Source organism: Taudactylus pleione, unplaced genomic scaffold (assembly GCF_031769625.1).
Source record: "Taudactylus pleione unplaced genomic scaffold, aTauple2 ptg000146l, whole genome shotgun sequence".
Taxonomy (NCBI): domain Eukaryota; kingdom Metazoa; phylum Chordata; class Amphibia; order Anura; family Myobatrachidae; genus Taudactylus; species Taudactylus pleione.
The window spans coordinates 3,224,316-3,243,128 of record NW_028284548.1 but is presented as its reverse complement, the minus strand read 5'-3'; the positions used below and the strand labels follow the sequence as shown (position 1 = coordinate 3,243,128).

General features: G+C 44.5%; 1 protein-coding gene across 8 annotated transcripts in view; it reads right to left on the bottom strand.

The window, feature by feature from the left end:
* NTNG1 (netrin G1) overlaps window positions 1-18,813 on the bottom strand; it is a 381,653-nt gene that overhangs the window by 115,163 nt on the left and 247,677 nt on the right. For 5 of the 8 annotated variants that reach the window (XM_088474047.1, XM_088474042.1, XM_088474040.1 and 2 more), the window contains exons 5-7: window positions 16,279-16,299; window positions 14,150-14,188; window positions 13,459-13,524 (exon numbers count right to left, since the gene is read on the bottom strand). In XM_088474047.1, coding sequence (XP_088330173.1) covers window positions 13,459-13,524; window positions 14,150-14,188; window positions 16,279-16,299 — 126 coding nt within the window. The remainder of the gene's footprint in view (window positions 1-13,458; window positions 13,525-14,149; window positions 14,189-16,278; window positions 16,300-18,813) is intronic. The other 3 variants (XM_088474044.1, XM_088474046.1, XM_088474045.1) reach the window with 2 other exon arrangements.

Sequence of the window (18,813 nt, the reverse complement as noted above, 5' to 3'; positions counted from 1 at the left end):
TGACAGGGCTGGGGAATCGGGGATATTCAACATGTTGAAAAACTCGATTCACTGATCCAAACCATGGTCAGAATGAGCGATTCAGGAATTTTTAACATGTTGCATTTCCCTGATCCACCGGCCCCATCGTCAGGAGAACGGGGAATTGCATTAATTGATGTCCGTAGATTGGCGCTTTTCATCGCTGATCAGCAGATCGCGTTGGCTGAAAGGGGAATCACAGCTCAGGTATGGGGCCCTTAACTTTACTAATGTGTGCATGCAACCATTGTCAATATACCTACAGTATGTGCTGCTTTTAAACAATATTTACAATTGTTGCAATAGCTTACTTTCAGTCTTATGCCGTGTATCCACTTGCCGATTAAAATGAGCGATTGAATGATAATGATATCGTTATTGTTCAATCGCTCATTAATCGGGCATGATTCGGGCATGAAAATGTCGAAAATGACCAGCGGTACATGCTCCTGCTGTTTGTTTTCGACATCAATCATCGCCTGAAGATGCTTGTCAAGCTGCCTATAAGGACAGACTGACCATGTTCAGGGATGAGGGAGGGTGCCTGCACTGAACGACATATCGTTCAGTGTAGGCACTTCAGGGGAAGAGGAACGACTGTCCGATTACCAGGTTGTAATCGTACTGCCGTTCCACTATCTGCTAGTGGATACGCACATCTCTATTTCCTTGGAAAATCCAAAGGACATTGTAAGGGATTATACAGGTTATTAAATACAACAAAAAAGTAATAAAAAAATTATATCTGCAGCAGTAACACTTGTAGTGACACAGAGCTAGACATTGTTCTACTGCCTATTCGTATACATCCTTATAGACAAATGCAGACTTGCTATTTGTCTATTGTTAAGATTTAAGTCTGCTGTGGGACCTGAGTTCTTCAGATGTTGCTCACTTATTCTTGCCATATTTCTGGGAATGTATTTCCCAACCTTTGAGTTGGATCAATAAATGAATGATACTCTGAGATTTTAGAACTGATATAAATGTATATATTACCATTTTCCACTTTCAAGCAAATGAATTTATTTCTTGGAATATAAAATATATTTTAAGTTTTCAAGTTTAGTCTCAGGACCTGATTCTGCAAGGATCTTAATTGCAAAGCTGCATGCAGGCTATAGATATATGATGTATGCACGCAGGCAGCTTTGCAATTGCGACCGTTGCAGATATGGTAATACAGCAGGAGGTATCACGCCTCCTGTGCATTACTTATCCGAGCTGCATTGTCCAACGAAGCATCGGATAATCTGCATAACATCGGCCAACTGTGGTGGCCCATGGGGTCCTGCAGCCGGCCGCCGCAGTTTAGAGGAAAAGGCCAGGAAATCTCCGTCAGCCGACGGAAATCCTGGCTTCTTCCCACCCCGCAATGGCGGAGACACCTTTGTTTTTGTCAGTATACAACAAAACCGCAGGACAAAAAAGAGCTGTAAAAGGTTGTAAGGAAGGAATGATACAATATTATCAATAACTGAACAATAACTGAACAAAATTGATTCATTAAAAGTAAGGGTTAATTTGACTATTCTAATTACAAAACCTTTGTTGCTTTGTCTTTTGAAATTAGCTTGAAACATAGCAAAAAAAACCATAGGACCTATGAATGCAACAAAAATGCTGAAACTACATAATGTCAAAAAAAAAATTCTATTTGTATTCAACTGGGTTTCCTTTCTTGCAAAGGTGCAGGTTGTTGTGACCCCACATTGCACCAAAAACTCTTAGCTCACTTAACCAAACAAAGCTGTAGATGATGAGAGGACAGGAATTTTATGTAGATAATGGAATCCCTCGGCACATAGCAGCTTAAAACTCATAATAGAGCTGCAGGGTTTTACAATTCTCTGCTCCTTCTCTTGGGAATATCTGTACTGACAACTGGCAGCTTCTTGTACTCTTTTTCCCATCACTTTATCAGGTGAAATTCCAGTTAGTGTTGTAAAAAGACGAATGCTCAATCCTTCCACTGTCACTTGGATCAGAAATGTGCTGCGAGGTTACCACACTAACTGCAGTCATTTCCTTTATTTAGTGCACCTGTTGCCTACACGCAATAGACAACCACTGTGTGAGCTGAGGCAGTGTTGTCTCTAGTCCTGAGCACTCTCACATATATTAGATAAACGCAGAAAGTGGCTGCCATCACATGTTTTTCAGACTCAAAAAACTCTCACGATTTAAAATCTCATTCAGATGTTTTCCCATTTTGAAGATAAAACTCGATCAATGTGAGAGTTTTTCTGCTAAACTCTCACATTTTCTAAACTCTCCCCCTATTACATTTGGCCTAAATCTATGTCTGGAAATGAGGCAGAGGAAAGGTTGGGTATTACAGAGGCCGAGTACGGTAATTGCAACAGGCTTGCCGACTTTCTGGCTGCCTCTTCGGGGAGAGGCAGCCAGCTCGGCACAGCTGCGGGGCGTGACAAAGTGTTTAGGGCGGGCCGGGGGCGTGACCTCACAATCGTGTCATCGTAGCCCCGCCCCTGGCAACATAATGCCTGTAATTTCGGCATTGTGGTGTCGGGGGCGGGGTCACAATGACGCGATTTAGTGCAAATCGTGTCATCAGCCCCCCCCCCGCAACCCCCGCTGCAGGTAAATATTTTTTCTAATACATCCTGTGGGCGGGAGGGGGGCTTTATTAACAGGACATGTGCCTACTTTTCTGGGAGGTCAGGAGCGGCACCCGATTTTTGGGAGGCTCCCGACCAAAACGGAATGTAGGCATGTATGAATTGCAAACACAAGCAGAGACGCATATGCATGTGTCAAGCCTGTAACAATTGTTAGTACCTAAGGGCTGGTACAAATATATGTTAGTGATAAATACGGTCACTAGCTGCTTTGATGGGCTAATTGCAAATTTACTTCTGAAGCTGACAGGAGCGTTCTTCATTGCTCGTGAATATACTACAGTATATGATTTTATGAGCGAAGTTTAGCAGCATTTTTCTTCAAGCATAAAAGTTTAAGAAATGTGTTTAATAAAATTGTATCTGACGTATTCCTGACATAAACCTGGCATATAATTCTACTACAGTAGGACAGACCTGCACACATATTGTGATTTTGTTTATGAAAATAAGAGATATGGTAAGAACTTACCCTTGTTATATCTATTTCTACGAAGTCCATAGGGTTCCACAGGATACCTTGGGTATAGGTGATGACGTCAGTCTTCAGGCACCACAGAGTTAAAGTTTTCAGCCTCCCAGGATGCATCTGGGTCCCTCTCCTATACCCCGCCCCCGGGCCAAGGCATCTCAGTTACGTCAAAAGCCATAGGCCGGAGGAGGAGAAGAAAGAGAGAGAAGAAAGATCTGGACACTCACGAGAATCACATTCTCACCATAGGGAGATGGAAAAACCGGTGACCAGAATAAAGCCCATCTGCAGTACAGGTGCGACAGGGCGGGAGTCCTGTGCAACCCTATGGACTTTGTAGAAATAGAGATAACAAGGGTAAGTTCTTACCATATCTCTTATTTTCTACTGCAGGGTCCATAGGGTATCCACAGGATACCTTGGGGATGTCCCAAAGCAGTATCCTTCAAGGGTGGGGATGCTCCTGTGCTGAGAGGAGAATCCGCCGCCCGAAGGAAGCATCCTGAGAGGCAAAGGTGTCAAAAGCGTAATACCTCACAAAGGTATGGACTAAAGACCACGTATCAGCCTTGCAGTATCTGAACTGCAGAGGCACCACGTCTAGCTGCCCACGAGGCCCCACAGACCTAGTGGAATGAGCCCTCATAGAGGAGGGAACTGAAAGACCTTCATGGAGATAAGCTTCTGAAATTGCCATACGAATCCAGCCTGCCAAAGTCTGCTTTGAAGCAGGCCAACCCTTTTTACGGAAGCCATAGAGGACAAACAAAGCGTCCGACTTCCTAAAAGACGAAGTGCGGTCCACATAAATCTTTAAGGCCCGCACAACATCCAAAGTGGCTTCACCCACTGAAAGTCCAGGTGAATTGAAAGCCGGCACAACAATTTCTTCATTGATGTGAAAACTGGATACCACTTTGGGAAGGAATCCCGGACGAGTGCGAAGCACCGCCCTATTCCTATGAAAAATCAGAAAAGGGGGTCTACAAGAGAGAACCCCTAAATCCGAAACCCTTCTGGCCGAGGCAATGGCCAGAAGGATTATGGTTTTAGCTGTAAGCCATTTAAAGTCCACTGAGTCCAGTGGTTCAAATGGCGGTCCCTGGAGAACTCTCAGGACCACAGCCCAATTCCAAGGCACCACCGTTGGAACAAAAGGTGGCTGAATGCGAAGAACACCTCGCATAAAGGTGTGCACATCAGAGAGCGCAGCAATCCTATGATGAAACCAGACTGACAGGGCAGACACCTGCACTTTCAGAGAAGCCAGGCGAAACCCATGATCCAGTCCAGTCTGTAGGAAAGCCAACACCCTAGACAGGCGGAACTCCCTAGGAGAATACCCTCTAGGTCTACACCACCGGAAGAAAGTATGCCACACACGATGGTAGATTCTTGCCGAGGAAGGTTTACGAGCTCTTAGCATGGTTTGCACCACGGAGCCAGAAAAACCCTCTGGACCTTAGCATGACCGTTTCAACAGCCACACCGAGTCAGGTCCGGGTGAAGACAAGGACCCTGTGACAGCAGATTCGGTCGTAATGGTAACCTCAGAGGAACGTCTACTGACAGACTCTGGAGGTCGGAGAACCAGTGCCATCTGGGCCACTCGGGAGCTATCAACAGTAGCGTACCTCCTTCTTTGATTTGAATTCCCGTATTACCCGCGGAAGAAGGGAAAACGGAGGGAAAAGGTAGGCAAACTGGAACATCTACTGGACGGACAGGGCATACACCAGAGATGCCTTTTCGTCTCTTGTTCAAGACCCGTACACCGGCAACTTGTTGTTGTGCCGGGACGCCATGAGGTCTATCTCTGGAAGACCCCACTTGTTCACCCGACTCTGAAAGACATCCTGGTGTAAAGACCACTCTCCCGGGTGCACGTCCTGCCTGCTGAGAAAATCCGCTTCCCAGTTGAGGACTCCCAGGATGAACACTGCTGATAATGCTGGGAGATTGCGCTCCGCCCAGACCAGAATACGGGACACTTCTGCGAGTGATGCCCGATTTTGGGTTCCTCCTTGCTGGATTAAATAGGCCACCGTGGTGGCGTTGTCCGACGGGATCTGCACAGAGTGACCCTGGAGAACCGGCTGTGCCAGCTGGAGAGCTCTTAACACTGCATGGAGCTCCAAAATGTTTATTGGGAGCTCTGCTTCCGCCCGAGTCCACATGCCCTGAAACAAGTGTGGACCTGTGACAGCTCCCCAGCCCCGGAGACTGGCGTCCGTTGTTAACAGGACCCAGTTCGCCACCCAGAACGGGCGACCCTTGTTGAGGTGGGTCGTCTGCAACCACCAGGTTAGAGACAGGCGAACATCCGGAGTGAGCCCCATCGTCTGGGACTTGAGACACTGAGGCAATCCATTCCATCTGGACCGGATCAATAGCAGCAGAGGTCTGGAGTGAAATTGGGCGTACTCCACCATGTCGAATACCGACACCATTGAGCCCAATAACCTCATTGCCGAGTGTATCGACACTCGACGACACTGCAGACAACTGCGCACCCTCAACTACAAAGCAAGGATCTTTTCCTCCATCACAAAGATCCACTGCTGCCTGGAGTCCAATAAGGCCCCGAGGTGCAGGATCCTCTGAGACGGGGTGAGAGTGGACCACTGCCAGTTTGTCAACCAGCCGTGACGTTGCAATACCGCAATCGTCAGATCCAGATGGTGTAAAAGAAGCTCTGGAGACCCCGCTATCAACAGGAGGTCGTCCAGATAAGGCAACAGTCGGACTCCCTGCGTCCGCAGGAGAGCCGCCATGACCGCCATGACCTTGGTGAATACCCGTGGAGCAGTCACCAGGCCAAAAGGCAGTGCCCGGAACTGGAAATGTTCATTGCAGATTGCCAATCTGAGGAACTGCTGATGGCGCAAAAGAATAGGGACATGCAGGTAAGCGTCCTGGATGTCCAATGACACCATGTAGTCCCCAGGTTCCAGTGCCAGAATAATGGACCGCAGGGTCTCCCTCCGAAACAGAGGCACCCTCAAGGACTTGTTGAGGGCCTTTAGGTTTAGTATTGAATGGTAAGACCCATTGGGTTTCTGCACCAAAAATAGAATGGAATAGAAACCCAGGCCCCTCTGGGAAATTGGAACATGCACTGAAACTCCGGCCTGGAGCATAGTGTGCAAAACCTTCCGCAGTTCTGAGGCTTTGCTCTAGTCTAGCGGAAGGCCTGTGGTAAAGAACCGGGATGGAGGCCTGTACTGAAAGGAGAGGGCATACCCGTGAGAGACCAACTCCTGAACCCAAGTGTCTGTCGTAGTCCTCGACCAGCACTGGGCGAACTGAAGCAGGCGCCCCCCACTTTGGGGTCCCCCAAAGGGAGACCTGGACCGTCAGGCCGCAGGTTTGTTATCTGACCTAGGAGCCGGACGTCTGGTACTCCAGACCTGTTTCTTGGGCTTGGACAATTTCTTGGTCCCAGCCTGCCGTGGAAAAGACTGTACTTTAGGCCTACCTTGGGCCGTGTGAGGCCGAAAGGACGACACACCAGCACTAGAAGGAATCGTAGCAGACGGAAGACATGCAGATTTTGCTGCTGCCAAGATCTGGACCAAATAGTACCTGTCCAGACCTTCTAATCCCTTTTTGGAATCCGCGTCCGCTTTCCAAGAACGCAACCATAAGGTGCAACGAGCAGCCACGGCTGCAGAGGAGATCCTAGAGATGAGCATACAAATATCTAAGGCCACTTCATTAATGTAAGTGGCCGAGTCTCGGAGATTGCCCACCAACTCGGTCTGTCCAAAGACGCCTCCAAATTATCCGCCCAGCGCTCCATAGCTCTGGTTACCCAACACACGGCCATAGCCGGTCTGGATGCTTCCCTGCAAGAGAATAAATGGATTTGAGGCAGATCTCCACCTTGCGGTCAGTGACATCCTTCAAGGATGACATCGAAGGCATAGGCAACGTGGCACTTTTGACTAGGCGTGTGACATGTGAATCCACTTGCGTAGGGGATTCCCACTTAGAAAAATAATTGACCGCAAACGGATAAGCCACGGCTAAGCGCCTCTGGGGCTGAAACCGTTTACCTGGATTTTTCCACGCCTCCTCTAAATGATCCACTAATTGATCAGAAAGAGGGAACACCGTAGCCTCACCCTTAATATCCTTAAAAAGGCATATATGAATGTGGCCACCGAAGGATCAATATCCTCAATAACTAAAGCCGTGCGGACCGCTCGAATAAGACCAGGGATATACACCCTGGACTTAGCGTCCGGCTCTTTGGTACGGAGAGGTTATTGGTCAGATAGATCCAGAATCTCCCCATCATCCGACGTCTCATTGTCATCTCCATAAGGAGCAGATAAAGACGCCACCGGCCGTTTATGAGGCCGCAACACAGACTCCCCCTGTAAAACATCGGACAAATGCTGAACCGATGTAGTTAGAGTATTAACCCACGCAGGCTCCGGAGAAACCTGGGAAGGGACAGGGAGACTGTGGGGTACCATCAATTGTCTTGGGAACTCCCGCATGGGTGACGACACCACTGACTGCTGGGACAAACCCGTCTGGGTAAACGCAGGTGGCGGAGCTAGCTGGCCCACAAGGGTTGTAAGCGCCTTAGCGAAACAAGCCCAGGGAGGTTCCTGTACCGGGACCGTGACCATAATCCGCTGTGACAGTGCCAGGCACTGGGGACATAACCCCTCCGCGTTATACTCCCCCTCCGCTATTGGTACCTTACATTTAGTACACATGAGCTGGAGAGGAAAGTCAGTCTCAGACATGATGGTAAGTATGTGACACTCACACCTATACGTATTGGTATAGTGTGAATAACACCCTGCACACCGCGCACCGCAAGGGCTTTGAGCAGAGCAAGATCAGGGACAGTAATAAGGCTGACAGTAGAAAGTGAAAGTACAGACAGCAGGCTAGCAGATTAGTCACATACAATGCAGAAGAAACAAATCCCTGCACTATTAGCGCTGATTCTCAACTACTCAGGCTGGTAGGACTCAGCGCTGCATACACTGACCTGTGACAAACGGAGGAGAGGTATGCTGGGGGACCCAGACCGCAATGCCACCGCTCACAGGCTTCCAGCAGCGTTCACCATGCTTCAAAGATGGCCACCGAGGAGCAGAGGATGAAGGAGGCCGGCCTGGGGGAGGAGCGCTGACACACTATGGCCAATCAGACAAAGCAGAGAGGCTGTGTGCAGCAGGGGAGGCGCTGGCTGTGAGACAGGGAAAGCGCGCTTCCCTGGCACGGATTTAACCCCTAGGACGCCGCAGCGGCCCGCTGTCCCAGGGGGTAGTGGAAGCGCAGGTTGGTCGCCTGGCTCCACGCTGCAGCCAGTCCCCAGGGAGCCCCTGCCTGAGGACTCAGGACCATGTGACCAGCGGGGACCCACCGCGGGACCCCGCTGCTTGCCTGCTATCTCCTGGGATCCGGCCATGGTCCAAGACATCTGGGGGCACTGCTAGCCGTGACCCCAGATGTCTACCAGCATCCCTAGATCAGTACCGGCGTTCTGGTACCGGCGTGGTGTAGGGGAGACAGCATGGACGTCAGTACTGCATGCTGTACTCCCATATGTGCAGCCAGCGCTGCCTTTAAAACAAACTTCAGGGGCTCTTCATAGCCCCCCTCTGCACAGTGCCTCCGACTCCGAGCCAGGCACCGACGAAACTGAGATGCCTTGGCCCGGGGGCAGGGTATAGGAGAGGGACCCAGATGCATCCTGGGAGGCTGAAAACTTTAACTCTGTGGTGCCTGAAGACTGACGTCATCAACCTATACCCAAGGTATCTTGTGGATACCCTATGGACCCTGCAGTAGAAATTGTATTTTTGTAGCAAATGCATTTGATAACTGCAGTTTGGACGCAAATGTTTTCGAACTCAGCATCAGCCCCAAAGTGTACAGATCCTGTAAATCAGGGACTATGCATTAAAGTTTGTATAGTGGATCAGAGTTGCCTACCCTCCCGAATTTCACGGGAGTCTCCTAAATTAAGGTGGGAGCTCCTACCACCCCGCAAAGTAGGTCCCCCACATTCACAAAGCCCTGCATAAACATCCGGACTGTGCATGCGCAAATCTGGAATCAAAGGGGTTGGGGGCTGAGCTTAAGAGGCAGGAGGTACTCACCGGGTGCAGGGAGTCAGGAGTGTGGCTGCTACTGGCCCGGAGGTCTCCGGGGCACGCCTTCCCCTGCTCACAGACTGCTGCTAGGAGAGGCTGATGCTCTCAGCATTCCCGGGTCAGTCAGTGATAACAAAGGGGGGAGGAGCCGATGCCAGAGGACAGGACACTGAAGACAGAGACCGAGGAGCTGCCTGAGACTGCGAGTGTTAGAGCTCACTGCAGCTCCTGCCAGATCTATTCATGTCAGTGCAGTGGGGAAGGAGAGAGGGAGGGAGATCTATTACTGTGTATGTGTCTGTGTGAGACTGTGTGATGTGTGTGGGAATCTATTCAAGTGATGTGTGTGTGTGTTAATCTATTCTTGTAAGTGTGTGTGTGTGAGACTGTGTGTGTGGAGGGAATCTATTCATGTAAGTGTGTGTGTGAGCTTATAGGAATATATACGCCCATAGGTGGAACAAGACAAGCCCTTTGAGTGGAGCAGACCACGTCCCCACAATGGCGCGGCGCATTCTACAGCCATCTGCAGTCTCCCTCAAAGTCATTTTCAAAAGTAGGCAAGTATGCAGTGGATACAGTACAATATCTGTGTTATTGACTGTGCATGACTGAACGGCCACAATAACATCACATGTCTATTGTGCATGACTTGTCACATGTTTAACTCACCAGACTTCAAGGTCAACTCAATTAAGCTGTAGGTGCAGGACTTGTTTAATTGGCTCTATAAAAGGGTCTGCCCAAACCTATCACTGTGTGTATAGGAGCCTCACAGTGCTGTACAGATGTACAGTACTTAGCCCAATAGAGATTACTACCTTAACGTATTAAGTGCTGTTTATCTTTCATCACCTGTATCCTGAAAACCTCAATAAATCCTACTCTGGTTTGTAATCAACGTGTGGACTAACCTCCTTGTTCACATCCATTATGCACCTACCAACTTGTAGGCAACTGCCAATAGGTTATGGGCCCAGCACTGCGGCTGTGAAGGACACGTTCAACAGGATCACAACTTCATATTCAACCTTAAAATCTATTCTCAAAGTGCAAGTTTGAGCTTTATAAAATTGAAAGGCAGTTAAAACATGAGAAGATGTGGAAGGTCACAATTAAACCAGGAGACAACCCAAATCCCAAAGAGGTGGACAGAGCCATTGGAACCATTGGCTTAGCTGCAGAATAGCAAGTATATTTCATCATCAATGAGAAGACATTTGCAAAGGACATGTGGGTAGCCCTGCAAATAGCTTACAAAGATAAGGGTCTTTTGAGGAGAATGAACCTCAGACGCACTTTGTGCAAGACTAAACTAAGTGATTGTAAGGACATGAATTATTACATTGATGAGATGCTTATCACCCAGCAATTGGAATCTGTTGGAGTCAAGGCAGACGATGAAGAGGTTTCTATGGCTATGCTGTAGAACCTGACCCCAGAATTTGCGTTTCTGCTAGTGGCATTGGAGTCAAATAGCACTGCATTAACTACTGATACCATAAAGGCAAAGCTGCTACATTTCCAGGAATGGATACCTGTGGACAAAATTGCTAGAACATCAGCCTTATAAATTAAGGACACTAAGTTTAAAAAAACAAAAATGCTTAAATTGCCACAAATTAGGGCACAAGGCTTCAAATTGCAGACCAAAAGACCAAAGTGGTATGCAGAAAAAAATGTTATTACAAAAACGAGTCAGCTTTGAACAAAGCAGACAGTCATAGGAGAGACTGCTGGTTTATGGACTCGGGGGCAACTATCATTTTAGTTGCAATGAAAAATGGTTCAACTCATTGAATTAATGTGAACCCATCACAGTCAGAGGAATCAGGGACAAAGTCCTCACATCATCTAAAAGTCTGGACAATAACAGTGAACCTAAAAATCAAAGGCAGAACTGTAGTCACAGATATTGAAAATGTTTTATTTGTACCAGACCTTGGAAGTAACTTAATCACCATCTGTATCCTTGAGGAGAAAGACTACAAAATCAACTTTGCAGTAGGCAAGTATACTGTGAACAATAAGAAAGGGACAATAAAAACTACTGATACCTGATGCCAGTATGTCTTAGATACTGAAGATTGTTATGCGATGGCTGCTGCTGACTCTAGTCAAACTATGGAACTGTGGCATAGGTAATTGGGATATTTAGGATATGGGAACATACAAAAACTTCAAGAAGAGATGGTGACAGGAATTAGTATAAACAATCCTGATGACTGAATGACTATAAACAATCCAAATTATCTGGAATATGACAGTCGCATCAATGGTAAGCAAACCCGATGCCCCTTCCCGAAACTAGAGCTGAGGCACCACTATCATTGGTGCACACATATGCTTGTGGTGCTATGGACCATGAATCATTTAGTAGATTCAGGTATTTCTTGACACTAAGGGGTAAATTTACTAAGATGGGAGTTCTATTAAGAAGTGATGTTACCCATAGCAACCAATAAGATTCTACTTCTCATTTATCTAGCACCTTCTACAAGATAATACCTGGAATCTGATTGGTTGCTATGCACAACATCACTTCTTAATAGAACTCCCATCTTAGTAAATTTACCCCTAATAGACTATTTTACAAGGATGACCCATGTATAATTCCTAAGAGCAAAAAATTAAGTTATACACAAAATTGTGGACTACATGAATTTAGTAGAAACTCAAACTTGTTACAAACTGAAGACTTTAAGATCTGACAATGGAGGAAAGTACAAACACAAAAATTTTTCGGACTTCATGAGAAAATATGGGATCAAGCATCAGCTAACCATGTTGTATATGCCAGGATAAAACGGTGTAAGTGAGCATGCAAATCATACTATAGTGGACAGAACTTATGCAATGCTGAATGATGCTAGCCTTGAAAATAAATTTTGGGCTGAGGAAGTTCAAACAGCAGGTTTTATAAAGAACACTGCACCCACTGTTGCAGCGAAAGGGAGAACACCAATTGAAGCGTGGACTGGTGAGAAACCTGACATAAGTCACTTAAGAGTATTGGTTGAAAAGCTAATATACATATTCCAATAGAAAGAAGGCACAAGTTAGACTACAGATCACAAGACTGTATTTGACATGGATATTGTCTTGAGAGCAAGGGATGTAGATTTTGGGATATTGCTAACAAAAAACTCGTTAAATTCCGAGATGTCATATTTCATGAGTCAAACTGTAAAGTGCGAGAGAAATGTGTAATGCTGGAACTACCTGTGAATACAAATACTTCTAACCAAGAGAGTTAAAACCTTGAAAGCCAACAGCAAGCAAGGATTACAACAATGAACATAAACACGTTTTTTTTAAGCCTCTTCTCCTGAGGTATGTGTGAGTGCATATAGGTTCACCTCAAAATGAGGGGTCTATTTACTAAGCCTTGGATGGAGATAATGTGAACGGAGACAAAGTACCAGCCTACCAGCTCCTGTCATTTTTCAAACACAGCCTGTGACATGGCAGTTAGGAGCTGATTGGCTAGTACTTAATCTCCGTTCACTTTATCTCCTTCCAACGCTTAGTAAATAGACCCCTAAGCCCTCTAATGTATATTGAAATTAATGAAATATTATTTCAGCATTTGAAACAATAATTTACAAATATAATTCTATTTTATTGCTTTGTGTTTTTTTTAAGGAGACATTTCTAAATCGCATATGACAATGCCCGCTGATTGGTTAAAAGCGCTCTGAGTCTAAGCAAATCATGGTTATAGTGCAGGAACCCACGTAGGGGAACTGTCATTCTCCAGGGAAGCACTGTAAAGTACAGTATGTACATACAGTGCTTCTAAATCCGTGGGATTGCAAATTCCATTTTTTGCTTTAAGAAGACCTTGGACTTCAACCAGAAGGGGACCAACCACCTCCAGGAAGAAGTAATTATGTAGTGTGTGAGTGAGTACGCATGAATGTGTAATAAAGGGATACATCATTTATTGTGTGTGTCTTATATTTTTTTATGTTAATAGGTATTTTTTGGGGACCCCAAAAGAAGTGGTTCCCAAAAGAAGGTATTGCATATCAAACATGCAGGAGACCTCAAAATCAGATTCTGTGACTTCACTAGGGGTCCCGAACCACAAGTTGTGTTCTTCTGATATAAAGTACAGTATATATGAAACAATCAGATGGATTGTAGTAACCATGGACGAGCCTGAGTAAAATCTGTTTAGTTTAGGACATCATACCTTGCTTTCTGTTTGCAACGTCTAGGAAAGAAGCATTCGTCTTTATCCTATCAAAGTTTGGAGGCGCTGTGTGTGTTAGGGAGAAATTCTGAATCATTATTTTGTACCGTAAATCAAAGGGGGAATATATAAAAGAGGAGCAGGTGAAAGTGGAGTTGTGGGGACAAATGTACCAGAATCATATTTTTAAATATGACCGTCAATTTGAAAGCAGTGTATGGTTGAAGAATGCTTTCCACTGAAAATGCTACATTTTGAAGATGATTATCTTTAGCAAATTTAAGTTCTTAAAACATTCCAGCTCAATTTATTGTAGAATGAAAGCACCCTTCAAATACATATGTATACATATATGTATATACATAGTGTGTGTGTGTGTGTGTGTTCCCAAGGTATCCACACAACTCCCAGCCAACACTGACTAGTCCTATAGGACGGGTTACCAGAGTATAACATTCAGCTCTAGGACTACAAAAAGGAGAGAAGGGTACACCACAGTCTAATGCACGTCACAAACCTCAGTGTACTAATGACATGGTAAATGTGATAAATTTATAGGTATATAGATATAAAGCATAGTTATAAATTGCATGGAAACTTCAATACTGTAGCTACACCAAGTTTCAGAATGAGCAAGAAGATAAAGGAATAGACAGAGCTTATATACTGATGTATATAATAAAATGATTACCTGCAGTGATGGTTTGCTTCCGTTTTTTTTCCTGTACAGCTGCCGTAAAAAGACAGGTTTGTCTCATTTAGTCAATGTTTTAATGAGTAGAGGCACATATGTATTATTTATCTTCCTTATATTATAGCATGTGTAACATTGTCATTATAATATAAGTGTTGAAGGAACGTGATTATATAAATTCCCCAAACTACTCCCTAGGATCAAACATGCTCTGCTTTATGCTTTCCCTGGTTAAACACTGTTGAGGTATGGAACTGTGCACTTATAACAGAATGGCCTAATTCCCAGAATACTTTAGGAATAGATTTTCATCAATAAACTGCGCTGTATTGCTGTGGTTCAAGATGTGGCTTACACTCAAATAGTTTATCAAATTACTCTGTAGGGTGAATTATCTTGCTGTGGTGTGTTTAAGTTAGCCAATCCCCATAAGCTGTGCTCTGGAGTGTTATAAATGGACCTTGCTATGAAAAGTCTATTGTGAATGGTTGCGCTGAATAACAGGTTCATAATGCCATCGTGCAGGGTGGGGTTCTGATGAGAATAAGCTTTTCACTGTCATAGCGCATCACATAGGGGTAGATTTTCTAGCGGGAGCTTCGTCCAAGCAGCAGTCCATCGGTGGCTTAGATAAACTGTCTGTTAATAAATCTACCTCTTAAACATGACAGTGATAAAAAAAAAATCATAAAAAGGAATAATTAGGGATTATATTAGTTAAGCTTTTGAGTAGTGGACTCATTAGGGCCAATTCAAATAAGTACTAGGTCCCGTTGAAGCCTTATGCACTGCATCTTCACAGGATGTTTATGGAATTAACCACCACTCTATTCGGACCTTGAGCTTAATGAAATTGGCCCATGATGTCTATGATGTCTATGGAAGTGATTGAGTTAGCGGCTCAGCTGTGAGGTGCCATTCCAGAATGGCACATTGTGCCCAGCAACATCGCTAGTTTTTCCTCACACACTTTAGAGTTGCGCAGAAAGAGAACAATGTTGAGCTACTGTAATTGGTGGTAAGTGTGCAACATTGCAGGAAGTTCAGTGGCATATCGCTATTAACTGAATCGCCCCCGCTAAGTGTATAAATTAATTTGAATATAAAAGCAACATAATCATTTGGAGGTTACATGTGGAAGAACGGGATGACATGTAAGTGTAAGATTTCAGGCCATATCTACAGTACTTGCTGCTGTATAGTGATAATGATATAGTGCACCCTGACACTTGCACTTACATTTCATAATATGGTTCTCTTTTATTTTAACACTTATAATGTTGATAAATACACGCCTTTGGAGTGGGTTCAAAGTGCAATAAAATAAGCTAAGATGGCGTGAAGGTTAAAAGGAAATATTATGAGGCACAGGGATTTGATACAGTGAGATTTATTGCAAAGGAATAGTGAAAGGCTCACAGGGCTGGATCAGTGCTGTGTTGGGCTATAATACAGTACTGGAAATGGTAATCCATGCATTCTGACTTACTGGGCTTCCAATTCCATTCTTTGTTTAGGAGCAAACACACAGAACAAGCAGGATCAGATGGTATGGAGAGAATGAGGAGCAACCACGTCATGCAACATAGGCAGCACAGAACCAAACATCCACCAAGACACATTTCTACAGTAGGCTTAATGGGATGCAGCCGACTTATAAATGTATGTAGAAAACATACCATATATGACAAATATTTTAATTTCAGTAACTCAGGCTGTCGGGAACAAGCAGGTAACGTGTTGGGGGAATAAAGCTTATTTATTCTGTAGGTAATATCATTTTTTGGAATCAATGATTTCCATGAGTTTACTTCGTCTAGCTTTCTCCATTGATTTAATCATCTGTCCGTCTTTGTGTCTGTGTATGTGTCTGCCTCCTCTGCTCAGTACCTGGGAGGAATATATCAGGCAAATAAAACCTGGTGCAGACAGGCCGAGACGGTTCCTGTCAGACCTGTCATAAGACGTATGCTCTATTCTCTCTGATTCAATTTTACATGTAAATGCAGCAAATATTATCCTGTCTTTCCTACAAACTTGTTCTTTCATTGCCGGTCTGTGTGGCTCTGATGGATGTTTGGAGAAGACTAGAATCATTGTACGTCAAACACTGAGATTGTACTCACTGCTGGGCATGTTGGATACACCTATGACAAAGGAATAAGAAAAGACATGTTAAGTACAGTCCTACCATACGGTGTGTTTACTTTCAGCTTTTAAATGAAAAAAAAAGTCATATAACCATATAGGACCTGATTTAGAGACGGCTGCAAGTACATTTGTGCCAAATAAAAATGTGACTTGTGTAAGGGTAGTCTATTGCGCATAAGTGTATTTTGTGGCAAGTATATCTTAGATTTGCAATTTCAATGGTGGGTGGTGGTAGTTTACGTGGTAAATACAGTAGGGGTGTGAAGGCACAAGTTACCCACATTCCTTGGAGATTACTTCGCTTTTGCTTTACACGCATATTTAAGGTACTTCTTTAGTAGGTGCATATTTACATGTCCCATAGGCATAGATCTTGATGATGGAATGGAAACGTGTACACAAAAGGGGCCATAGTACAGAAGAGATACACTATATGGACCAAAGTATTCGGATACCTGACCATTACAAAAACAGGGTGACATTGTGACATAGTGACATTGTATTCAAATACATATACTGTACTTTAATATGGAGTTGGTCCCCCTTTTGCAGCTATAACAGCTTCCACTCTTCTTGGAAGGCTTTCCACAAGATTTTGGAGTGTTTCTGTGGGAATTTATGCCCATTCATTCTGTAGAGCATTTATGAGGTCAGGCACTGATGCTGGATGAGAAGTCCTGGCTCGCAATCTCCGTTTTAGTTCATCCCAAAGGTCAGGGCTTTGTACGGGCCAGTCAAGTTCTTCTACACCAGACTAATCAAACCACGTCTTTATAGTCCTTGCTTTGTGCACTGGGGCACAGTCATGTTGGAATAGAAATGGTCCTTACCCAAACTTTTGCCACAAAGTTGGAATCATAGCATTGTCCAAAATGTCTTGGTATGCTGAAGCATTGAGATTGTCCTTCACTGGAGATTAGGGGCCTAGCCCAAACCCTGAATATCCCTATATCATTATCCCTCCTCCACCAAACTTCACAGTTGGCACAATGCAGTCAGGCAGGTAACGTACTCTGGGCATCTGCCAAACCCAAACTTGCCCATCTGACTGCCAAACAGTGAAGAGTGATTCATCACTCCACAGAACACGATTCCGCTGCTCCACAGTCCAGTGTCGGTGTGCTTTACACCACTCCATCCGATGCTTGGCATTAGACATGGTGATGTGAGGCTTGCATGCAGCTGCTTGGCCATGGAAACCCATTCCATTAAGTTCCCGCCGCACAGTTTTTGTGCTTACATTAATGCCAGCGGAAGTTTGGGGCTCTTCAGCTATGAAATCAGCAGAGCGTTCCCAACTTTTACGCACCATGCGCCTTAGCAGTCATTGACCCTGCTCTGTGTTTTTACGTGGTTACGTAGTCAACATGTACAAAAGGTTGACAGGTACAAAAGGTCGACATAAAAATGGTCGACACTTTTTTTTAATGGTTTTTCAAAATTTTTAAGGTTAGGGTGAGGGTTAGGGTTAGGCACTTTGGGGAGGGTTAGGTTTAGGCACCCGGGAGAGGGTTAGGTACTAGGGGAAGGGTTAGGATTAGGGTTTAATTTGAAAAGAAAAAAAAAAGTGTCGATCCATGTGCTTGGATACTTTGAACCTGTCGACCATCTGCATTGTCAAACATTTTTTCTTTCAACCTTTTGCACCTGTCAATCTTTTGTCCCTGTCGACATATTGCATGTCGACCATTTGGTGTCGACCCACTGAATGTTTACCTTTAATGTACATTGTCATCTTTTGTACCACACCCCCTTAAGTGATCCAGGCAAAGGCCAGTGTCCAGACCACAATCCCTTTGGGGATCAATGGAGTAAATAAAACATTGCTGTTCATTCAATCTGATGCCATTTGAGCAATATTGAAACAGAAGTACTGTATGGGTGAAAACTGCAGTGCCCAGATTTGTACAGCTGGTAGAGACTTACCCACTCAAACGCAGCACTGTAAGTAAAGCTACAGGCATTTCTATCAAGAATTTTTTTTTCTTTGTAATTCATTTAGATAATGCTTTAGAGATTTTTTTTTTGTATTTGGCACTATATCGTATTTTGTGTCAATCAGTTGTAGAGTTACTAGTTTGTAATAAAATAAAATCCTAAATAATGTGAATACCTTATTATTGCTGCTGGTGGACCTTTTACATTATCACACAAAGGTATTTAATATTTCTGAGGATGGTGATATTTATTCGGATTCCATCACAGTATACTGTACCTCTGGGATTGTGGATGCAACTTTTACTTCTGAAATACTGTCTTATCTTGTCCAAGATGCTGCTGCAATCAGTGATGTTTACTTTTATCAGCATCTTGATAAGTTGTCTTTAGAATATTGGGGGCCTATTCATCATCACTTAATTTTTACAAAAGCAGGTGAAACTGCAATAGTAAATATTAAGTATTCGGTCATTCATCGCGGAATGGACCGCTGTCCCCATACATTAGTAAGGGGACAAAATTCATCAAGCTTGGAAAATATATTTTTGGAGCTTGAGTGCGGGAGCATTCGC